General features: G+C 41.5%; 4 protein-coding genes across 4 annotated transcripts; 2 read left to right on the forward strand and 2 right to left on the reverse strand.

Moving 5' to 3' along the window:
* Positions 1-2324: 2324 nt before the first annotated feature.
* LOC308166231 (meprin A subunit beta-like) lies at positions 2325-5523 on the forward strand (the record flags this gene model as incomplete). The annotated part of the gene is made up of 3 exons (XM_080540496.1): positions 2325-2440; positions 4870-5045; positions 5273-5523. 3 exons carry the CDS (start codon positions 2325-2327, stop codon positions 5521-5523), a joined length of 543 nt encoding a protein of 180 aa, XP_080396622.1.
* Positions 5524-7158: 1635 nt separating this feature from the next.
* On the forward strand, positions 7159-9322 carry LOC308166232 (meprin A subunit beta-like; the record flags this gene model as incomplete). The annotated part of the gene is made up of 3 exons (XM_080540497.1): positions 7159-7366; positions 7624-8238; positions 9306-9322. 3 exons carry the CDS (start codon positions 7159-7161, stop codon positions 9320-9322), a joined length of 840 nt encoding a protein of 279 aa, XP_080396623.1.
* Positions 9323-12467: 3145 nt separating this feature from the next.
* LOC308166233 (meprin A subunit beta-like) lies at positions 12468-16099 on the reverse strand (the record flags this gene model as incomplete). Its single annotated transcript, XM_080540498.1, has 4 exons — positions 12468-12549; positions 14109-14160; positions 15023-15634; positions 15892-16099. 4 exons carry the CDS (start codon positions 16097-16099, stop codon positions 12468-12470), a joined length of 954 nt encoding a protein of 317 aa, XP_080396624.1.
* Positions 16100-18281: 2182 nt separating this feature from the next.
* On the reverse strand, positions 18282-19560 carry LOC308166234 (meprin A subunit beta-like; the record flags this gene model as incomplete). Its single annotated transcript, XM_080540499.1, has 3 exons — positions 18282-18532; positions 18760-18935; positions 19445-19560. 3 exons carry the CDS (start codon positions 19558-19560, stop codon positions 18282-18284), a joined length of 543 nt encoding a protein of 180 aa, XP_080396625.1.
* Positions 19561-25365: the final 5805 nt, after the last annotated feature.

The raw sequence follows: 25365 nt of genomic DNA on the forward strand, positions 1-25365 counted from the left end.
AAACCCGCCAACCAATCAAGTGTCTTAAAGCTGTGTACTGCTTAGAACGCTGCTGCTTGGAACCGGTTTATTCAGTTATGGGTATCCATAATAATAATTAAAGGAATTCAAGGCTGCGCTCGATACTGTTTATAAACAAAGCGCTCCATAGTACACATCTTCTCAGGCTCAGTTGATGAAGACTTGTTCCCATCCAACATCTGGATATCTCAGGTAAAAGTTGTCCAATTGTTCCTCTAATGTGGTTTATAGTGCTGTAGCATTTAACAATTACAGTGTTATGTATACAGATTTGGATGTGGATACAGGTATGGACAGTGTTATGGATATGTGTAGTGTATTCTTCCTGTAAGGGAAGTTTGAGGAAGTTTTGATGATTTGATACTTGTGCAATATAATTTGAAAGATTTATTCTTGCACAAAAGTATTTTGGATCTTGGATCTTGTTGTATTTTGTGCAATGTCAAGAGGATATGATTTTGAGGGATGAAATGCATTAATATTTCTTCTTGTGTCTTATATTGTATCTTTCTTTGCTTATTGTTCTTTGTTATTAGGGTGTCTGACCCTTCCAAGAACACCTGAAGAGAATGTTGATCTCTACCTTTCTGGTGGTGAGCCTGGCTGTCTCTGGCTGTCTCTCGTCGGTAAGAGTATGAAATTGTATTATTACTTTTTATTATAACAACATCGTCAAGTTATAGACAATACAACAGTTATACACAATACAACTGTTTGGTGAATACATTTTGATTGTATCCAGCTATCCCTCTACCCCCCCACACCTCTCTCCACCCCCCAACCCCCAACACCCCCCCAACCCCCACCACCAACCAACCGAATAATACAAACATGTGACACAGACAGGGATAGAAAGTCAGAAATCAAATGCGTCCAGATTAAAATTGTGTTTGGTCGTGCATCATTGATTCTTCCTGATGACAATTCCAGGTAATAAATGTCCAAATATATATATAATATATATATTGAATATATTTAATATTTTTTCTTTGAGATCACAAGGACATTGTACAAAATGAAAATCATATTTATTAGTAAGTAAGTAATGACTTTAAAAAAATAAATAAATGTTGTTTTATTTGTCTTCAGGGACCACCAAAGATCAAGGGTACGTTTTTGCAAACAAAAGGTTGTTTGGGATGTATTAGAAACATCTGGTGACAGTGGTGTAAAGGCCAATGCACACGGGTGCGATTTTGTCACACAACAACATTCGATTCTCAATTCACACCACCGAAGTGAGTGGGTGTGAATGGAGAATCGAATGTTGTCGTGCGACAAAATCGCATCACACGCCGTGTGCATTGTCTCATTCAAAACAATGGAATCGAATTCGGCGGTACGACAAAATCGCCGCCGTGTGCACTGGCCTTTACAGATTTTAGATGCACACATACCTCAGTGTACCGGGATTATTATTACAATTACGTTTTGTCATTACATTACATTGTCTTAATACTAGCATGGTAATGCACTGCCATTATACATTCATGCTCTCTTTGTTTCTTTAGGTATTTAGCAAGTTTCTGTACTTGTTCATTCCCTCTATATGTGTGTTTTCTTCTTCTTTTGTTTTTTAAGAACTGGGTGACGAACGGGACATTGTCGAAATAAACAAAGGTAAAGATGAGATAAAGGATATCTGTTTGTGGAAAGCACTATCTCCATCAGCTACAGTACAACCTATTTCCTAATTCCGCCTTTACTTTTACAATTATCTGAATTAAAATAATGTTTTTGAGACAATATTCTACAAACTCAATATTCTTTACACATTTCTCATTGTTGTTTTAGATCTGAATTTATATTATGGAGATATACTGCAGGTAAGTCTAATGGCACTACATTTCCAGAGGGATTGTTGATTTACATTACCTATTACATATAAGGCTTATCCATATTGTTTGGTTTCAGAACAAACAGAGGAACACCAGGAACACCATTTTGGACAAAGAAGACCTATGGACCTCTCCTGTCCCCTATGTTTTGAACAATGACCTTGGTAAATGAAGTAGGATTTACATTTTACCACAATGTAATCTCATACTGATAAACAATAATACTACCATGCCATAGTACCATACCATACACAAACAAACACACACACACACACACACACACGCACACACACACACACACACACACACACACACACACACACACACACACACACACACACACACACACACACACACACACACACACACACACACACACACACACACACACACACACACACATATACATATATTATTTATTTATGTAGATCCAACCCCCTAATTCCTCTGTATCCTAATGAAGACATGAATGCCAAAGGAGTCATTCTGCGAGCTCTTGAGCAGTTCAGGCTGAAGTCATGCATCGACTTCAAGCCCTGGGAGGATGAGGAGGACTACATCTCTGTCCAAAAGCTGGGAGGGTAAGGTCCTTTAGTTACAGCTGCTGCAATAACGTGTGCATTAGTAAGGAGATTATTTTTCTTGCTAGCATCATTTTGCTCTTGTGTTTGTTATGGGAACTGCCTTGATTGAACCCTGTTTTGTAACAGTCTGTTGAGATCTGATCTCATGTGTTGTGTTCTAACCTTGCGAGGACACATGAAGTGATTAAGATCAACAGCAGCAGTCCTATGGGTGATCAGCTGATTGACATTGTGTCTTGGAAAATAACTGTCTATGGTGGTATATCCAGTGGAGCCCCTAGACTTTTGGGGGCCCTAAGCAAACAACATTATGGAGGCCCCTGGTAAGGGTCTTAGGCGGGTGACGATGTGGACATTTTAAAATGTATTTATTTCCCTGACACTAAAATATAATACGGTTTTACGAAGTTCGCGCATATGCGCGCGCTCGTGTGTGTAAGTAAAAAAAACTGTCTGAAAGACTAGCGTCTCTTTTACAAAGGAGCCCTGGCCAAGACAGTCACAATACAACAATTACATTTGACATAATAAAAGCACATACAAACATGCAAAGCACATTACATAAAAACTGTAAAAACAGTACATGACCACAGGTACAGTAGCACACCTAGTACACATTGCGACATACTGGACCACAAGTAGCATACAAATTACATGCAACATGGAGCATGTAAATGATGCATGTAAATGCATGTAAATGATGGATCTTATCATGAATCATTTTTAAAGGCTTTAATATAGGCTACATGATGTATTAACTATTTATATTTTGTACCCAGATGTCAAATAAATACGTAACAAATGAATAGTTAACTTTAAAAAAAAAAAAAAAAACTGCCCCGCTGAACCAATGAGAAGGACGGGGGGGCGGTGCTTCCCATCGGTCCGGCCTATCAGTGTCCTAGATTTGCCGCTCGCTCCGGGCGGCACATAGAATCCGTTCTATGGATAACGGTCTCCAGACGTTTGGAGCGAGAGCAAAGCGGAAGTGGAAACGGCTGGCACCGCGAGACTAGCCAGCTATCAATAAACTACAATTCATCAGAGCAATTGCGCGTCATCTCCCTGTCATCAGAATGATCACGCCCCTTTTTGGGTGATAGAAGGGGAGAAGTTTGACTGGCGGTCAATGGGAATTTCTGGTCTTCGCTACTTTAATCCGATAAAATAAGAAAACCGTAGTGCTTTTTAGATATTAGGAGCCCAAATCCGATGGCCAGTTAGGCAAACTATATTATAGTGTCGTTGCCGATCAATGATCGACGTCGCTATATAGAGAAAATAATGAAATAGGGGTTGATTCATCAGAGCAGTCATACGTCATCTCCCTGTCATCAGGGATTTGTAGTTCTTCATTTGATTTGCCGTATAAATGCCCAAATCCGATTGCCAGTCAGGCAAACAATTATATAGTGTCGTTGCCGATCAATGATCGACGTCGTTATATGGAGAACATTTATGAAATAGGCAATGAATGTGTGTCCTTTCAGTCTGCCTCCATGAACCACCCGACCCAAAGGCCTGAGGTGTTGTAGGAGGTATGAATATGATTTAGGGGGTATTTAGTATAACAGGCTAATGGGTTTATTGTGAGTTTACTTTGATTGTTTGTTTATTGCCTAGATCACCGTATTGAGAAGTCATATGGTTATGGGGGGTGATATTGCAAGGTAATTTAAGCACCTGCGCACCTTGCATGGTGGTAGTGGAGAGAGAGGGGAGCGATGTATTTTTGTTGACCGCATTATACGCATATTCTATACGCATTGTTTGTTATTTTTCTGGTTTTGATCGCTTATGGATTATTTTTGTACGTCGCCAAGTTTGACTGTTCTATTCAATAAATGTCCAATGTGACAATTGCCCTCCTCCACCGGCCCTAGTTTTGGATCTAGCTTGCTGTTCATTATTTTCATGATAAAACGTCATAACATCTTCATATACACCATACAGTAGACACTGAACAGTAGACATAAGACATGTTCATAAATGTTTATCTTATATGTGTATATGTTTGTGAATATGTGAATATGTTTTCAGTTTTTTTGCACCTTCGGAAGAGCCACTACAATTTCATTGTATAGGCAACTGTACAACGACAATAAAGTCTATTCTATTCTATTCTATACAGGATAAATACTGATTAACAGTAGGCTACTTTGGCAAATGCCCATTGAACAGATGTATTTATTATCCTATCTTAAGAAAACTAATGTAACACTCCCATCTGGGAAAAAAAAATGTGGAAAAAAAAATGTGGAAAAAAAAATTTGGGGGAAAATTTTTTGGAGGCCCTTTTTGTTTGGTGGCCCCAAGCAATTGCCTTGGTTGCCTCTATGGACGGGGCGCCTCTGGGTATATCATTGCTGCTGCTGGCATCCATCTGTCATTTGCGGGTGTGTTACCCTGTGTCCTTTCCTGTGTAGGTGTTTCTCTTACATAGGGCGAAGTTTTCCTGGGCAAGAGCTCTCCATTGGAAACGGTTGCGATAGTATTTCTACAGTGGAGCATGAGTTTCTCCACGCTCTGGGCTTCTATCACGAGCAGTCCAGAACTGACAGAGATGACCATGTGACTATTGTCTTCAAAAATATCAGAGAAGGTTTGATCTATTTGTTTTCTGTATCATTAGCAAATCTGAACAAAATGTTCTTCTACTTAAAAAACAAAACAAAGCAAAAAACATGGCCAAAAATGATGACTTGAATTTGAATTGAGTTATGATGATTCATGTTAAGGCTAAGATGATTAGCTAAATTGTTTGAGTTATATGGATTTTCTGAGATATGGATTTTATAACACGGTTCATACTTCTTGCTATTTCTACAGGTAAAGAGCACAATTTTGTGAAACTCAGTGCAGAAGAAGTCAGTACCCAGGGTACCCCGTATGACTACTACTCAGTGATGCACTACTCCCAGTATGCGTTCAGCAATGGAGACGGATCTACCATCATCACTAAGCTACCAGAGTATCAGGATGTGATTGGCCAACGCCTGGAAATGAGCTCCAATGATGTTGTGAAGCTGAACAGACTCTACAGCTGCAGTAAGTTCTATCAAGTGGTGCTGCATCACTGATAGAGTTTTGTAAACTTGTGTTAAAATATAGTTTTTGGTAGAAAATCCCATATTTGCATTAGTTGAGGAGGAAGTGTTAAGAGGGTTATTTGATTTGACCAACGTGCCAGCAGAATCTTAGTATTTATTGTGTGTGTGTGTGTGTGTGTGTGTGTTTCCTTTAGGTTCGGCCATCGCATTTAAAGAATTCTGCGACTTTTCCGATGATGATATGTGTGGGATGAATCGTTGCACTCGGAGCATGAATGCTGGCTGGACAAGAGTAACAAGTAGTCCTGGGGGTCCCGACACTGACCACACCTCCCTCGGCAGTAACGGTGAGATTTCAGAAAGCTACTGACAAGAATTCTACTGTTTGATACCTTTACTTCATTTAGAGTTAGGGTTGTTGTATATACTATGTATACAACATGCATATGTGACAGGGAATGGTTAAAAAGTCTGCAAGTAGGGCAACATACTTTTTCAGTTTTTTCCAGATTATGAAAGGGTAGATTGTAAGCTTTAAAATGATGTGTCATAAATTGAAATCTGAAACAAGTTGAAGACGTCATGGATATTTTAATGGTGATACCCTCCAAATGACCATTTTGAGAAAACCAGGCTCAAAGTCTTCACAGAGTTTTTTGGTAGGTAATAATGGGTGGGAACAATAGCTGGTTAACTCAACCCTAATCACTCCCTCAAGACAACCACTCCCTCAAGACAACCACTCCTCCAATACATTACCTGTCATTACCTACCTGTCATCTGTCAGTGGGGTTGTCAGCTAACCCTCAGGTAACACAATTGCAGGGCTGGGGCCGATTCCTAGAAGGCTGATTATCTTCTGAACATCACTACTCAGAAAGGCTTCAAACACCATTGTAATCGTGTCAGTTCTTGTAAATTAGCCTGCACCATCGTTTTATAGCCTACATACTTTTTTAGATGAGATTTTAGATTAGATTCAGACAACGAAATGCAGTAAAAAAAAGTGTGTCAGAAGAGGGATCAGTTTTGGTACTACTAGATCTTAGTGCTGCCTTTGACACTGTAGACCATGACATTCTAATAGATAGACTAAAAACCTGGGTAAGACTTTCGGGCACTGCCCTAAACTGGTTTAGATTTTTAATTTTGCCATTTTTAGCAGACGCTTTTATCCAAAGCGACTTACAATTACGAATTACAGGGACAGTCCCCCTGGCGTAACTGAGGGCTAAGTGCCTTACTCAAGGGCACGCTAGTAGGGGTGTGGTTTCAGGGATTTGAACTCACAACCTTCCGATCGGAAGTCCAACACACTATCCACTAGACCACCACTACCCCCCCACTAGATCCTACCTACAGGACAGAAGCTACTATGTCTCCATTGGCAACTTTGTATCTGACCAAATTAAAATGACATGTGGGGTTCCCCAAGGGTCAATCCTTGGCCCCCTTCTATTCAATCTCTACATGCTTCCATTGGGACACATCATAAAAAAGAACAAAATTGCCTACCACAACTATGCGGATGACACTCAAATCTACATAGCCCTCTCACCGAACGACTATAGTCCCATTGACAATCTCTGTAATTGCATTGAGCAAATAAACGCAGTAAAAGATTTGAAAAATGAATGTTGTTTGTCTCCAGGGACTGGTTTCTTCATGCACGCCAACACAGCTGATGGGGTGGAGGGAGACACGGCCAGGCTGGAGAGCAGGGTGATGACTCCCAGCAGGAAGTGCCATGTCCAGTGTCTGCAGTTCTACTACTACCACAGTGGGAGCGAGTCAGACCAGCTCAACATCTGGATCAGAGAGTACCAGGATGAGAACTCTCAAGAAACTCTTCGCCTCATGGGCCAGATCACAGGTGATAATGATAAGTAGGAGACATATCAACAAACACCACAAGAGAAACCTAGAAAACATGTAGAACACTACGCTTTGCTTGAAACATGTAGATGTGTCTTTTCAGTTGTTTTATTCCTTGTGTTGAATTCAACTAATTTGTTTTGTATGCATATATTATGTTTGCATTTTTTGTACAGGTCAATTAGCAATACACCCAGTGTATTATACCCAATATCTTCCTAGTCGGGTATACCACTTAAACACACTTTTCTTCAGGTCCACCAGCGTCTTACTGGCAGCTCCACCACGTGCCCCTGGACGCCACCAGAACCTTCCAGGTGGAGTTTGAGGTGCGTAAAGGGGCAGGAAGCTCTACAGGAGGGTTCTCCATCGATGACATCAACCTGTCAGAGACCGAATGTCCCCACAACACCTGGCAGATCAGGGACTTTGAGAACGTCTTCTCCACCACCAGCAATGACCGTACTTTTATCTACAGCCCTAGATACTACTCCAGGGCTGGTTATGCCTACCAGCTACTGACAATATTGGCCAAGCCCAACTTAGGATTTGCGGTGCGTTTGGTGTCTGGTGACTATGACGACCAGCTCCAGTGGCCTTGCCCATGGAGGCAGGTGACCTTCCTACTGCTGGACCAGAACCCCAACGTTCAGCTGCAGATGTCCAAGCAGCGGAGCATCACTACTGACCCCGCTGACACAGAGACTTGGGGAAGGCCTAGCGTAGTTGGGACGCTCATCACAGACGAGAACAACCAGGCGTACTATGCAAACGGCCTGATCGGTACACTCTCCTTCAGTGACACAGAGGAACTGCAGAGAAGAGACTTCCTCAAGGGAGGGGACGTCATCTTCCTCACCACCATGCAAGGTAAGCCTGTAAAAAGCATATTCCACCTGTTTGGTAAACTGTTTTAGTGGGGGGGGGGGGTTTAGATGAAACTGTTTATCTTGTGCAATACATGTATTATGTATGTGGCTGTAGGGGATGAGATGGATGTATGTGTTACGGTACATGTGGGAATACGGTACATGTGGGAAAACTAGGGTTAGGGTTAGGTGCTAGGGTGCTACGGTTAGGGTTAGGGTTAGGGTTAGGGGTAGGGTTAGGGTTAGGGTTAAGGTTAGGGTTAGGGTTAGACATGCCAGCATGTACCAAGTCGACGTAGCACCTAACCCTAACCACATGTACCGTATTCCCACATGTACCGTAACATATGTATTGTTATATGTTGAGTATGTAATGTCCAGTGTTATTTTGTATACAGCAGCACTAGGTGTCTAAGTAATGTTTCCCCTCTGGGACTTTAAAGTGTTTCCTATCATCTTACCAAACTGTAATGTTACTCACACAAACTGCTTAGAATGTATAGAGTTTTTGTTGTTCTCGCTACTAGCGTTCCAAGTGTATTTCAAGCATTCACATACTATGCTCTTTTGGCAGTTAAGGCCAATGCACACGGCGTGCGATTTTGTCGCACGACAACATTCGATTCTCAATTCACACCAATGAATTAATGAATGTGAACTGAGAATCGAATGTTGTCATGCGACAATATCGCATCGCATGCCGTGTGCATTGTCTCATTCAAAACAATGGAATCGAATTCGGCGGTGCGACAAGATTGCACGCCGTGTGCATTGGCCTTAAGTTTGCTATTCTATCCACAGATCTCTCCCCTCTACTTCAGAGTGAGAGTAGCTCTCTCCCATGCCCAATGCTGCCAGCAGTGAACTTCACCGTGTTCCCAGACACATGACGGGGGTCCATGTGCCACACAGTATGATAGTGTTTTTATATGACAAACTTTTTTTTTTTTTTTATACTTTATTTTTCTTTTCTTGTTTTACATGAATAGCAAAGAACAAAAAATCAGACAGGTCATTGTGGGTATCGCATTCTTACATATGTCTTCAATAGTTTGCTTTGTGTCACAGGTTACTTCGTCCATTAGTCATAATTAACGGTCATTTAGAACATCTGTGCGGCGGCGGAGTGATACATATAGTTAAAAGTCCCAGTGCTCAGCACTCATGGAATGCCTCTTGTCCAACCAAATGACTTGGTCGGAACTAACTGTTGTATAATAAAAATTAACGTCTGTGACAAGACAACACTGAAACGCAGGAGGCGTTCTACTCTCAAGCTTTAATCAGAGAATTAATGAAGGCCAAATGGACTACCTAGGCTACCATACAAACAAGGTAAATGCTATCTACCTTTGCAAAAGTAGCTAGCATAAACAATGGCCCAAAAAAATAAAAGTGGACAATGAATATCGACAATTTCAAGAAAGATGGGAAACAGAATGTTTATTTTGTGAATTCAAACAAAAGCCAATGTGACTCATATGTCATTGGCAGTTTTCAAAGGATGCATTTACACTGCAGGTCGTAATGCCTAGTTCAGATTCTTTCCCGATATCAGAATTTATTTTCTTTTTTTCTTACATCTACTTTTTTAAATGACCCATATCGATACCTGTGCTTACATTTGCTTACACTTGTGTAACACTTGAACACTTGCAATGGACGCAAACGAGACAGAACTTATAATCCCTTTTATAATTATATTATAATATAAATCCATTGCTTTCCGAAGTATGTTTAGAGGTCCGCAAAATATGCCGCACATTTTAAGGTGGCGAAGAAAGAGGACTTCTTCACTTTAGAACAGCTGTGGAGTGAAACTAACGTCCAACGTCATCAACATGTCGTGACGTTAGAATTATAAGGTTCTATTTCCATTTTTGTCAAAATTGAGTTTTTTACATAATCTGATCCATTAGGTGTTTATTAATGCCTGTGTGATGTTATTTTTAAAATGTTGACATTTTTGAGTTAGTAATTAATAAAATACAAAGGTTCTATCTCACAAAACATAATGGAATGTTTTGATTGATTGATTGAGAACTTTATTAGAAGATTTGCAGAAGTAGGTACATGAAAGTACATATTACATACAAGGTCAACTAACAGGATAAAAACCCAAGAAAGCCACTGGCTTATTTCAATTGGGGTCCTTGATACTCAATTCATCGTTACATGTAAGACAGACAAAAAACTAGTACTATCTACAAGATAATACAGACAAATAACTAGTACTATCTACAAGATAAACATACATCCAACATGGGAAGAACAATACAACAAAACATAAGGTATGTACAGCGGGTAGGACAGGTGGGGACATACACCACAGGTGGGGGCGGGGGACAAAACACAAAGTATGTACAGTGTCAGTAAACACTTTGACGCTCAATATCTCTGATTGATTGATTGATTGAAAACTTTATTAGAAGATTTGCAGAAGTAGGTACATGAAAGTACATATTACATACAAGGTCAACTAACAGGATAAAAACCCAAGAAAGCCACTGGCTTATTTCAATTGGGGTCCTTGATTCTCTGAACTACCCTAAACGGAGATAGAACCTTATCATTCTAAACGGAGATAGAACCTTATCATTCTAAACGGAGATAGAACCTTATCATTCTAAACGGAGATAGAACCTTATCATTCTAAACGGAGATAGAACCTTATCATTCTAAACGGAGATAGAACCTTATCATTCTAAGCTCACGACATATCCGATTCATAGCCTATCAGATTTATTTCCACATATTGATTGAGGCCTGAATCGGATCTAAGAATATCACATTCAATGCCCTTTTTTGGGTTAGGGTTAGGGTTAGGGTTAGGGTTCATAACCCCCACATTCATAACCCATATCCAATCTGTGCCACATGTGAGCAAAACATGGGAATTGTGTCACTTCTACCTGGCAGTGTAAATGCGGCCAGAGTATTTAACCTTCGGAGGGATTTCGAAACGAAGCGTTTAAGCATTATGGAAACATGGACCGTTTCACTGATGCACCTCTCCACTTGGGTTAGAATGTCCTGTCCAGTAGTTGTCCCGTGAATCGCTTTAAAAACTAATTATATGTAAATGCATTTTTTTTAATAAACTCTCCATCTTGCTATTTCCTCTGCCTTCACAGCTCCCTCACACTGACACTTCATGTGAAAGGTCCATGAAGACATAATCATTTTAATCTCTTGTAATTATAACGTATAATGGGATGAAATAAACTTTTGACACACATGGCAATAAAAAAAATCATGAATCTTGAATTATTATTAGCTGACAACCCCACTGACAGATGACAAGTAGTGTGATGGGGGAGTGGTTGTCCTGGGGGAGAGGTCTGTTGGTATATGTGTAAATCTGACTCTGATATTAGCCAGTGCCTTCCCAACCATTGACCTCACTGCATGTCACTGATATATATATATATATATAGAATGTATACATCTACTGTGTATATATATATATATATATATATATATATATATATATATATATATATATCAGTGACATGCAGTGAGGTCAATGGTTGGGAAGGCACTGGCTAATATCAGAGTCAGATTTACACATATATATAGGCGCTCTCTAACTATATACTATCTATCTATATATCTATCTATATCTCTCTATATATATATATATATACACAGTAGATGTATACATTCTTTATGTTAGAGAGTGTCCTCTAGGATGCAATTGCAGCAGGTAAAACACACTAATGCATTAAACATTAAACATAGCAGGTATGGACACAACAAGGCCCAAATCCTAACTTGAGATCCTAACACTGTAACTCCATGTTCTGCTCTCAATGAAATCTCTCATTGACAGTCAGAGTTATGTTTTTCAGATCTCAAATTAGGATTTCGGCCAAAGTGAAAACACACACAGTCTTTTATGGAGATCATTGTACAGCACAGTGTTTTATTTGTATAGTAGTGGATATGGTATATAGCCTTTATTTATGTAAACCAGCTCTTTTCCCTTCTTGTTTTTAGTAAAAAAAAAAATCCTAGCACCAGGGGAGCCCCCCTCCCAAATTTCGTTGTTTGGTACCTGTACTATATCAATGACAATAAAGACCATTCATTCATTCATTGGTGCAGAACATCGTTCAGAGGCCAGGTGAGGCCAGGTGAGGCCAGGTGAGGCCAGGTGAGGCCAGGTGAGGCCAGGTGAGGCCAGGTGAGGCCAGGTGAGGCCAGGTGAGGACGAGGCTGAGTGACACATCAGGGAGTCAGCAGCAGCATCAGAGCCAGGAGGAGGACCACCACAGGGGAGGACGCCATCCCAGGAGAGAAGCCAAAGATACTAGAGGAGAGGGAAGAGATACTGTGAGATAATGCTTTCATGTTAAGCCTATTTGCTAGATGTTTTACTAATTTATTTAATGGTCGATGTAATTGAGACAGATAATCAAAATATAGACACATTGAATTCACAGTAGCCTACTCAGATTTATTGCCGTCAGTGGGACCAGTTTTAGCATTGGACCCTGAATCATCATCATCATCATCATCATCATCATCATCATCATCATCATCATCATCATCATCATCATCATAGCAGTATTGTGTCAAAACATTGAAAAATAATGATTGTAAACAGGAGGTGTGGGTTTGAGTACCTGTCGTCTTCTTCAGTGGTTGTGGGAGGGGGCATAGTGGTTGTTGGAGGGGGCAGAGTGGATGTTGGAGGGGGCACAGGGGGCAGAGTCGTTGTTGGAGGGGGCACAGGGGGCAGAGTCGTTGTTGGAGGGGGAGGAGGGGGCAGAGTTGTTGTTGGAGGGGGAGGAGGGGGCAGAGTTGTTGTTGGAGGGGGCACAGGGGGCAGAGTTGTTGTTGGAGGGGGCACAGGGGGCAGAGTTGTTGTTGGAGGGGGCACAGGGGGCAGAGTTGTTGTTGGAGGGGGCACAGGGGGCAGAGTTGTTGTTGGAGGGGGCACAGGGGGCAGAGTGGTTGTTGGAGGGGGCAGAGGGGGCAGAGTTGTTGTTGGAGGGGGCAGAGGGGGCAGAGTTGTTGTTGGAGGGGGCACAGGGGGCAGAGTTGTTGTTGGAGGGGGCAGAGGGGGCAGAGTGGTTGTTGGAGGGGGCAGAGGGGGCAGAGTTGTTGTTGGAGGGGGCACAGGGGGCAGAGTTGTTGTTGGAGGGGGCAGAGGGGGCAGAGTGGTTGTTGGAGGGGGCAGAGGGGGCAGAGTTGTTGTTGGAGGGGGCAGAGGGGGCAGAGTTGTTGTTGGAGGGGGCACAGGGGGCAGAGTTGTTGTTGGAGGGGGCACAGGGGGCAGAGTTGTTGTTGGAGGGGGCACAGGGGGCAGAGTTGTTGTTGGAGGGGGCACAGGGGGCAGAGTTGTTGTTGGAGGGGGCAGAGGGGGCAGAGTGGTTGTTGGAGGGGGCACAGGGGGCAGAGTTGTTGTTGGAGGGGGCACAGGGGGCAGAGTTGTTGTTGGAGGGGGAGGAGGGGGCAGAGTTGTTGTTGGAGGGGGAGGAGGGGGCAGAGTTGTTGTTGGAGGGGGAGGAGGGGGCAGAGTGGTTGTTGGAGGGGGCACAGGGGGCAGAGTGGTTGTTGCAGGGGGCAGAGGGGGTAGAGTGGTTGTTGGAGGGGGCACAGGGGGCAGAGTGGTTGTTGCAGGAGGAACAGTGGTGGTAACATTCCTACAAAATAGAACAGAAATATTCAAAGATGAATTAGACTTGTTACTTCACTATCTTTTAATACTGTAGGTAATATTGAGACTCTTTGACAATCGTGAAAATGTTAACACACTTGCAAAACGACACAATTAGATAGTATTCCATAAAATATATGATATACACTACATATCACATAAAAATGTGTACAAAAAAGGTTTGTCATATAAAAACACTATCATACTGTGTGGCACATGGACCCCCGTCACAGTCTGGGAACACGGTGAAGTTCACTGCTGGCAGCATTGGGCATGGGAGAGAGCTACTCTCACTCTGAAGTAGAGGGGAGAGATCTGTGGATAGAATAGCAAACTTAAGCCCAATGCACACTGCGTGCGATCTTGTCGCACCGCCGAATTCGATTCCATTGTTTTGAATGAGACAATGCACACGGCATGCGATGCGATATTGTCGCATTGACAACATTCGATTCTCAATTCACATTCATTCATTAATTGGTGTGAATTGAGAATCGAATGTTGTCGTGCGACAAAATCGCACGCCGTGTGCATTGGCCTTAACTGCCAAAAGAGCATAGTATGTGAATGCTTGAAATACACTTGGAACGCTAGTAGCGAGAACAACAAAAACTCTATACATTCTAAGCAGTTTGTGTGAGTAACATTACAGTTTGGTAAGAGGATAGGATACACTTTAAAGTCCCAGAGGGGAAACATTTCTTAGACACCTAGTGCTGCTGTATACAAAATAACACTGGACATTACATACTCAACATAGAACAATATATATGTTACGGTACATGTGGGAAAGCGGTACATGTGGGAAAACTAGGGTTAGGGTTAGGTGCTAGGGTTAAGGTTAAGGTTAGGGTTAGGGGTAGGGGTAGGGTTAGACATGCCAGCATGTACCAAGTCGACGTAGCACCCTAACCCTAGTTTTCCCACATGTACCGTATTCCCACATGTACCGTAACACATACATTGCACGTTATCCATCATACATCCATTTCATCCCCTACAGCCACATACATAATACATGTATTGCACAAGAAAAACAGTTTCATCTAACCCCCCCCCCCCCCTCACTAAAACAGTTTACCAAACAGGCGGAATATGCTTTTTACAGGCTTAATGTTACCTTGCATGGTGGTGAGGAAGATGACGTCCCCTCCCTTGAGGAAGTCTCTTTGCTGCAGATCCTCTAAGCCCTCGAAGTAGTTTCTGCCAATCAGGTCGTTTGCATAGTACGCCTCGTTGTTCTCGTCTGTGATGAGCGTCCCAACTACGCTAGGCCTTCCCCAAGTCTCTGTGTCATCGGGGTCAGTAGTGATGCTGCGCTGCTTGGACATCTGCAGCTGGACGTTGGGGTTCTGGTCCAGCAGTAGGAAGGTCATCTGCCTCCATGGGCAAGGCCACTGGAGCTGGTCGTCATAGTCACCAGACACCAAACGCACATACAGTCCAAAGTAGGACCTGGACAATCTTGTCGCTATCTGGTAGGCATAACCCCCTCTGGAGTAGTATTTGGGGCTGTAGAGAAAAGTGTTCCAGTTGCTGGTTTTCAAGACATTCTCAAAGTCCCTGATCTGCCAGGTGTTGTGGGGACATTCGGTCTCTGACAGGTTGATGTCATCGATGGAGAACCCTCCTGTAGAGTTTCCTGCTCCTTTACGCACCTCAAACTCCACCTGGAAGGTTCTGGTGGCGTCCAGGGGCACGTGGTGGAGCTGCCAGTAAGGCGATGGTGGACCTAAAGAAAAGTGTGTTTATGTGGTATACCCGACTAGGAAGATATTGGGTATAATACACTGGGTGTATTGCTAATTGACATGTACAAAAAATGGAAACATAATATATGCATACAAAACAAATTAGTTGAATTCAACACAAGGAATAAAACGACTGAAAAGACACATCTACATGTTTCAAGCAAAGCGTAGTGTTCTACATGTTTTCTAGGTTTCTCTTGTGGTGTTTGTTGATATGTCTCCTACTTATCATTATCACCTGTGATCTGGCCCATGAGGCGAAGAGTTTCTTGAGAGTTCTCATCCTGGTACTCTCTGATCCAGATGTTGAGCTGGTCTGACTCGCTCCCACTGTGGTAGTAGTAGAATTGCAGACACTGGACATGGCACTTCCTGCTGGGAGTCATCACCCTGCTCTCCAGCCTGGCCGTGTCTCCCTCCACCCCATCAGCTGTGTTGGCGTGCATGAAGAAACCAGTCCCTGGAGACAAACAACATTCATTTTTCAAATATTTTACTGCGTTTATTTGCTCAATGCAATTACAGAGATTGTCAATGAGACTATAGTCGTTCGATGAGAGGGCTATGTAGATTTGAGTGTCATCCGCATAATAATAATAATAATAATTCATTGAATTTATATAGCGCTTTTCCGAGGCTCAAAGACGCTGACAAGGGATACGGAAAACACAAAAACAACAAGTAACATGGAACACAGAGTCAGCGAACGGGGAGGGGGGGGAGGGGGTGGTAGGGACAGGGGAGGTGGTTAGGGGTAGGGGAGGCTGTATGCATATCAGGGGGGTGGCAGGGTTAGGGGAGATGGGTAGGGGTAGGGGAGGTTGTATGCGTGTCAAGGGGGGGGGGGGGGGCAGGTGCGCCGGGATGGGGGAGATGGCTAGGGGTAGGGGAGGCTGTAGGCACTAGAGAACAGGTAGGTTTTGAGGTGGGATTTAAAAGTGAGGAGTGAGGGTGAGTCTCTGAGTGGTTGGGGGAGAGAGTTCCAGAGGCGGGGTGCAGCTCGTGAAAAGGCACGGTGACCGAAGCCTTTGAGTTTTGAGGGTGGGACAGTGAGGGGAACAATGGATGAGGATCGGAGGGTACGGGTAGGGCGGTGGGGGAGAAGGAGGTCAGTCAGGTAAGGGGGGGCCAGGCTATGGAGGGCTTTGTATGTGAGGATGAGGATTTTGAATTGGATGCGTTCTTTGATGGGGAGCCAGTGGAGAGAGTGGAGGACAGGAGTGATGTGGTCACGGGAGCGGGTGTTTGAAAGGAGGCGTTTTGGACCATCTGGAGTCTATGGAGGGAGCGGGAGGTGATGCCGGTGAGTAGGGAGTTGCAGTAGTCGCATAGTTGTGGTAGGCAATTTTGTTCTTTTTTATGATGTGTCCCAATGGAAGCATGTAGAGATTGAATAGAAGGGGGCCAAGGATTGACCCTTGGGGAACCCCACATGTCATTTTAATTTGGTCAGATACAAAGTTGCCATTGGAGACATAGTAGCTTCTGTCCTGTAGGTAGGATCTAAACCAGTTTAGGGCAGTGCCCGAAAGTCCTACCCAGGTTTTTAGTCTATCTATTAGAATGTCATGGTCTACACTGTCAAAGGCAGCACTAAGATCTAGTAGTACCAAAACTGATCAACTGATCCCTCTTCTGACACACTTTTTTTTACTGCATTTTGTTGTCTGAATCTAATCTAAAATCTAATCTAAAAAAGTATGTAGGCTATAAAACGATGGTGCAGGCTAATTTACAACAACTGACACGATTTCAATGGTGTTTGAAGCCTTTCTGAGTAGTGATGATGTTCAGAAGATAATCAGCCTTCTAGGAATCGGCCCCAGCCCTGCAATTTTGTTACCTGAGGGTTAGCTGACAACCCCACTGACAGATGACAGGTAGATAATGACAGGTAGTGTATTGGGGGAGTGGTTGTCTTGAGGGAGTGGTTGTCTTGAGGGAGTGATTAGGGTGGAGTTAACCAGCTATTGTTCCCACTCATTACCTACCAAAATACTCTGTGAAGACTTTGAGCCTGGTTTTCTCAAAATTGTCATTTGGAGGGTATCACCATTAAAATATCCATGACTCCTTCAACTTGTTTCAGATTTCAATGTATGACACATCATTTTAAAGCTTACAATCTACCCTTTCATAATCTGGAAAAAACTGAAGAATTATGTTGCCCTACTTGCGGACTTTTTAACCATGCCCTGTCACATATACATGTTACATAGTATATACAACAACCCTAACTCTAAATGAAGTAAAGGTATCAAACAGTAGAATTCTTGTCAGTAGCTTTCTGAAATCTCACCGTTACTGCCGAGGGAGGTGTGGTCAGTGTCGGGACCTCCAGGACTACTTGTTACTCTTGTCCAGCCAGCATTCATGCTCCGAGTGCAACGATTCATCCCACACATATCGTCGTCGGAAAAGTCGCAGAATTCTTTAAATGCGATGGCCGAACCTAAAGGAAACACACACACACACACACACACACACACACAATAAATACTAAGATTCTGCTGGCACGTTGGTCAAATCAAATAACCCTCTTAACACTTCCTCCTCAACTAATGCAAATATGGGATTTTCTTTTTTTTTAACAAAAACTATATTTTAACACAAGTTTACAAAACTCTATCAGTGATGCAGCACCACTTGATAGAACTTACTGCAGCTGTAGAGTCTGTTCAGCTTCACAACATCATTGGAGCTCATCTCCAGGCGTTGGCCAATCACATCCTGATACTCTGGTAGCTTAGTGATGATGGTCGATCCGTTTCCATTGGTGAACGCATTCTGGGAGTAGTGCATCACTGAGTAGTAGTCATACGGGGTACCCTGGGTACTGACTTTTTCTGCACTGAGTTTCACAAAATTGTTCTCTTTACCTGTAGAAATAGCAAGAAGTATGAACCGTGTTATAAAATCCATATCTCAGAAAATCCATATAACTCAAACAATTTAGCTAATCATCTTAGCCTTAACATGAATCATCATAACTCAATTCAAATTCAAGTCATCATTTTTGGCCATGTTTTTTGCTTTGTTTTGTTTTTTAAGTAGAAGAACATTCTGTTCAGATTTGCTAATGATACAGAAAACAAATAGATCAAACCTTCTCTGATATTTTCGAAGACAATAGTCACATGGTCATCTCTGTCAGTTCTGGACTGCTCGTGATAGAAGCCCAGAGCGTGGAGAAACTCATGCTCCACTATAGAAATAGTATCGCAATTGTTTCCAATGGAGAGCGGTTGCCCAGGAAAACTTCGCCCTATGTAAGAGTAACACCTACACAGGAAAGGACATAGGGTAACACACCCGCAAATGACAGATGGATGCCAGCAGCAGCAATGATATATGAATGAATGAATGAATTAATTAATGGTCTTTATTGTCATTGCTACAGTACAGGTACCAAACAACGACATTTAGGAGGGGTGGCTCCCCTGGTGTTAGGAAAGAAAAAAAAAAACTTTAAAAAAAAAACTTAAAAAAAACACAAGAAGGGAAGGAGCTGGTTTACATAAATATACCACCATAGACAGTTATTTTCCAAGACACATTGAATGTCAATCAGCTGATCACCCATAGGACTGCTGCTGTTGATCTTAATCACTTCATGTGTCCTCGCAAGGTTAGAACACAACACATGAGATCAGATCTCAACAGACTGTTACAAAACAGGGTTCAATCAAGGCAATTCCCATAACAAACACAAGAGCAAAATGATGCTAGCAAGAAAAAGAATCTTCTCTAATGCACACGTTATTGCATCAGCTGTAACTAAAGGACCTTACCCTCCCAGCTTTTGGACAGAGATGTAGTCCTCCTCAGCCTCCCAGGGCTTGAAGTCGATGCATGACTTCAGCCTGAACTGCTCAAGAGCTCGCAGAATGACTCCTTTTGCATTCATGTCTTCATTAGGATACAGAGGAATTAGGGGGTTGGATCTACATATATATAAATTATATATACAGTATATATATATATATATATATATATATATATATGTGTGTGTGTGTGTGTGTGTGTGTGTGTGTGTGTGTGTGTGTGTGTGTGTGTGTTTGTGTAATATGGTATGGTACTATGGCATGGCAGTATTATTGTTTATCAGTATGAGATTACATTGTGGTCAAATGTAATTCCTACTTCATTTACCAAGGTCATTGTTCAAAACATAGGGGACAGGAGAGGTCCATAGGTCTTCTTCGTCCAAAATGGTGTTCCTGGTGTTTTTCTGAAACCAAACAATATGGATAAGCCTTATATGTAATAGGTAATGTAAATCAACAATCCCTCTGGAAATGTAGTGCCATTAGACTTACCTGCAGTATATCTCCATAATATAAATTCAGATCTAAAACAACAATGAGAAATGTGTAAAGAATATTGAGTTTGTAGAATATTGTCTCAAAAACATTATTTGAATTCAGATAATGGTAAAAGTAAAGGCGGAATTGAGAGAGAAGTTACTGTGGCTGATGGAGACAGTGCTTTCCACAAACCGATATCATTTATCTCATCTTTACCTTTGTTTATTTCGACAATGTCCCGTTCGTCACCCAGTTCTTAAAAAACAAAAGAAGAAGAAAAACACATATAGAGGGAATGAACAGGTACAGAAATTACCTGATGAAAAATACCTCAAGAAACGGTATATGAGTATGAATATTAATGTATAATGGAATTTTATTACCATGCTAGTATTAAGACAATGTAATGCCAAAACATAATTGTAATAATAGTCATGTCTTCCTCCAGGTACACTGAGGTATGTGTGCATCTAAAATCTGTGACACCACTGTCACCAGATGTTTCTAATACATCCCAAACAACTTTTGTTTGCAAAAACGTACCTTTGATCTTTGGTGGTCCCTGAAGACAAATAAAACAATGTGTGTTTATATTTAAAGGTAATTACTTATGATTTTCATTGTGTCCTTGTGATCTCAAAGAATACATCATCAACATTCAAAGTGATATTTAAATATAACAATTTCATAGTCTTACCGACAACACAGTGGAGACAGCCAGGCTCGCCACCAGAAAAGTGAACATTCTCTTCAGGTGTCCTTGGAGTCAGGCGCCCCTAACAACAAAGAACAATGAGCAAAGAAAGATACACTATAAGACACAAGAAGAAATAGTCATGCATTTCATCCCTCGAAATGACATCCACAAAATAAAGAACTGTACAAAATACAAAAAGATCCAAGATCCAAAATACTTTTGTGCAAGAATAAATCTTTAAAATTATATTGCATAGGTATCAAATGGGGGAAATAGGATACAAAAATTCCATACAGAAAAGAAATCCACAAAATCCATCTGTGCACTTTCTATATAAATCCTTATTATTATTTTTTTTACCAGAAATGTCCAGAGGATGGATGGGAACAACTCTTTACTCTGGATGGGAACAACTCTTCATTAACTGAGCTTCTGTTTTGTTCTAAATGCCCCAAGTTCTGCACTATGGAGTATTTATAAACAGTGTTGAGTGAAGGCATTGACTCACCTCTGTTCTATTTTGAGGGTTATTATTAGGGAACCCGTTACTAAATAAACTGGTTCCAAGCTGTTTTGTAAAGACGGACAAAGACTCACATTTTTCTCTACCGTTGACTGGTTGTAGCCTAGGGGTTGTCGTCGGTGGGCTGCTGGTTCAGTCCCCAGGCCGGGAGGGAGCCGGATGTGAGCTGGCGACCGGAGGGTGGCTGGCTGGCATCATATCTAATGTGCCTACCACTGCTGTTGTGCCCTTGAGCAAGGCACTTAACCTCGAACTACTCCAGGGGGGCCGAAGATGGCTGACCTGTGCCCAGAGCCCAGATCTCTTTTCTCCCCGGGGGGGGAGGCATGTGCACAAACTACATGTTGTTGTCTCAGTACTTTGTGACGTTAGAATTATAAGGTTCTATCTCCATTTTTGTCAAAATTTAGATTTTTACATAATCTGATCCATTAGGTGTTTATTAATGCCTGTGTGGTGTTATTTTTTTAAATGTTGACATTTCTGAGTTAGTAATTCATAAAATACAAAGGTTCCATCTCACAAAACATAATGGAATGTAAAAACGTTGACGCTCAATATCTCTGAACTACCCTAAACGGAGATAGAACCTTATAATTCTAAGCCCACGATATGTGCTCTGTTTAATGACAATAATAATCTTAATCTACACCACATGTAGGTGATAGTCAGGTTTTGAGTGGTAAAAAATGCAAAACATGACCTGAGGAAATTGATAAAGTCTTAGTTTACTTTCACTCATCAACTACCTGAAATGAATGATGAATGAATGAATGAATGAATGGTCTTTACATTTACCTGTAAGATAAGGAGCAACATAACAGAGTCATGCATGTTATGCATACTGACCGATAAGGCAAACTAGACTTATAAAACACATAGAGATCAAATATATAGAGGGTCCCAGCAAAGGGAAATGTGCTTAAACCTTTAAGGGGAACAGTTTTGGGCACACCATGTATTGTTTTTTGGTTTTCGAGGTGTGAATACATCTCAAGGAAATGGTGCGTGCAGACTGTCAGATGTCTCTTACTGTTAAGCAATGTTACTGTTAAGCAATGTTACAGTACGGTACATTTCTGAAAAGACGAGAACACATGTCATTGTGTTAGATTAAAGGCAGTGGATTTTGCTGAGACAACTGTACATGTCAACAGACTGTCAAGATCCACGGGCTGAGGGTCAGTGATGGATAGAGCTGTCATTTGTTGTCTATGTTCCCATCTTGGGTATTTATCCTTTTGTTGGAGAAATAAAGAGGTGGGTTTGAGTGATTTGTCATGTGCGTGTGCATTCTTTCCGAACCATCTAGCTTTCCTCATTCACAAGTTTCAAGTTTCAAAGTTCAAGTTTCAAGTTTAGTGTTACGTCACAATACACAAGTGTAAGAGAGTAAAATTAGACATTGTTAGGCTTCGGTTTCTTGACATTGCAGCACAAGACAGCACGACTGTTTAAGCTAATTGACTAATTTGCTCAAAGTTGATTATTAATGAGATACGGATAAAGTATTAAGGCTGGTGGTGCAGTAAAGCCTAAAGCAGTAAAGTGTCCTTGACCTGCGATTGTGATTTGCACATCTGAGAGGACTCCGAGAGAGGAGAGGACTGAAAGGAGACATCTTCTGCCCCTCAGCACTGCGTCTCCTAAAGACACCCGCTTTCCCCTCTACTGTGTCCCCTAAAAACTTCTATTGCCCCCTTGTACTGTTTCTCTGTTTCTCCAGTGTAGAAAAAAAACTACTAAAAACTAAAACTAGGTTTAGAAGAAGGTGATAGGAGAAGGTTTTTCCTTCTATCAATGGCCCCGGGCCTGAGCTGGATTACTCTTCCTACGACTGGTGGATTGATGATTCACTTGCTCAGTATTCAAATGTATTGATTGTAAGTCGCTTTGGAATAAGGCGTCTGCTAAATGCCCAAAATGTAAATGTAAGGACAGGATGTCAGCATGTACAGTTCTTTGGATCCGGGGTTGAGCTTGTGTACAGTGGAGGCATGATGAAGGCGTGGTTTACTCAATACAGATGGGCTGCATTGGGGGAGGCAGCTGAGTTTCTCTTGGTACCATGTTCAGTTGTCTCCAGTGGCGGACTCAAACTGTTTGAAGGGCAGGTGGGGCGAAAAGAAAAAAAGGGCACCTACTGCACAACATGGGACCCCATCAGTGCACATGGTCAAGTTTAGACCATTGGAAGGGCAGCCAATAGGGCACATCCTCTAATTTTGCCACTCAAAAGGGCACTTTAGTGCAACGTTTTTTCAACTGTGGGGGCACATGGTCAAGTTTAGACCATTGGTGGGGCAGCAATAGGGCACGTCCTCTCATTTTTGCCACTCAAAAGCGAGACGTTTTTCAACCGTGGGGGCGACCCCTGAGTCCGCCAGTGGTTGTCTCCAAAACTATTTTGTTATAGCCCAGCACAAACACACCTGTCTCAAATGAACAACAAATCAGTCTGGAGCAAGATGAACCAAGTATGTTTAAATGCTGGGTTGTAGCAAAAACCTTGTAAACCTTTTGTCAACGAACTCAGCTTGTTTTGGATTCACTGTATGGTCTGCCGTCCTGCTTTGTACTCGGTATCATACATGTCAGTGTATGTAAACAAACATTGTAAACAAACTTACATTTTAGGACTGTTCAAAAGCAAGGACTGTGTGATCATCTAGTTATGTGTTTTTAGCACGTTCATGTTCTATCAGCGTGATAAAGGCGGGAGGAACTAACAGACGGGGCTAGTGGGCCAGTTGGCAACTTGTGAGTTTAGAATGATAAGGTTCTATCTCCGTTTAGAATGATAAGGTTCTATCTCCGTTTAGAATGATAAGGTTCTATCTCCGTTTAGAATGATAAGGTTCTATCTCCGTTTAGAATGATAAGGTTCTATCTCCGTTTAGAATGATAAGGTTCTATCTCCGTTTAGAATGATAAGGTTCTATCTCCGTTTAGGGTAGTTCAGAGATATTGAGCGTCAAAGTTTTTACATTCTATTATGTGTTATGAGATGGAACCTTTGTATTTTATGAATTACTAACTCAAAAATGTCAACATTTTAAAAATAACACCACACAGGCATTAATAAACACCTAATGGATCCGATTATGTAAAAAAAACTAAATTTTGACCAAAAATGGAGATAGAACCTCATAATTCTAATATAATTAATAATTTAAAATAATTATAAAACTATAAAATTAATCATTCTTAGCACATCAACATCAACATGCTAAAAATACATAACTAGACATAATTAGATGATCACACAGTCCTTGCTTTTGAACACGTCCTAAAACATACGTTTGTTTACAAGCCATGTATCACCTTACCAGTAGATGATACAGTGAATCCGATTCAGAAATTATGAGTATTTAGTGATCCTAACACTGTTATATGGAGTGGGCTTTTCAACACTCTTACTTTCGTAACATGCAAAAAAAACAGAAAACACTTTAAGTCAGGCGGGGCCATGGGATGCTGATTATGCTGTTCCAAGCACTTCAAAAGACTGCAGCCTTTGGACATGTTTGCTTTGCCCTCTTGACACTCTGGTCTACCTTTTGTTTCCATGTCTTGTCTCTGTATTGTTATGGGTTTAGTTTGTGTTAGATTTTTCCCCTTTGAAATATGTAACTTCTGTTGATCTTGTCTGGCAGGGCAGTGGGTGTTCCTTTGTTTAGTGTCCCCCTTCCACCCTGCCAAAGACATGACAACTTAAGGTAGTGGGGAGTGCCTGTTGGTTTACTTTGATGTTTTGTTTACTGTGTGTTGTGTGTAGGTATGAGGGCTCACTATTAAATGATTATCCCTTTATGTGCCATTTCAGTGACTCTGTTGTGACTCTGTTATCCTTATGTTGTGGCTTGGTTTATGTAGAAGAAAGAGTCTATACGCATTGCAGTACAACCATCAATACACACTGCAGTATCCTTTGTAATTTAATTGAAAGTTTAATTCATCATTCATTTCATAATGACACTAAATAGTAACTATCACCATCAATATGCATTGCAGGTTGAACAACTTTCATTTTACATTTATATTGAAAACAAAAGTGAAAAACAGTAGCAATTTCACTCAGCAGAACAACTTTGTTGAGTTGATGATAGTATTGCGCTTGTTACAGTGAATATGATTGCTTACTGTACATACAAATCAAATTCATCAACAATGTTCAAAATTAAG

Source organism: Nansenia antarctica, assembly GCF_963989245.1.
Source record: "Nansenia antarctica genome assembly, chromosome: 10".
Lineage (NCBI taxonomy): Eukaryota > Metazoa > Chordata > Actinopteri > Argentiniformes > Microstomatidae > Nansenia > Nansenia antarctica.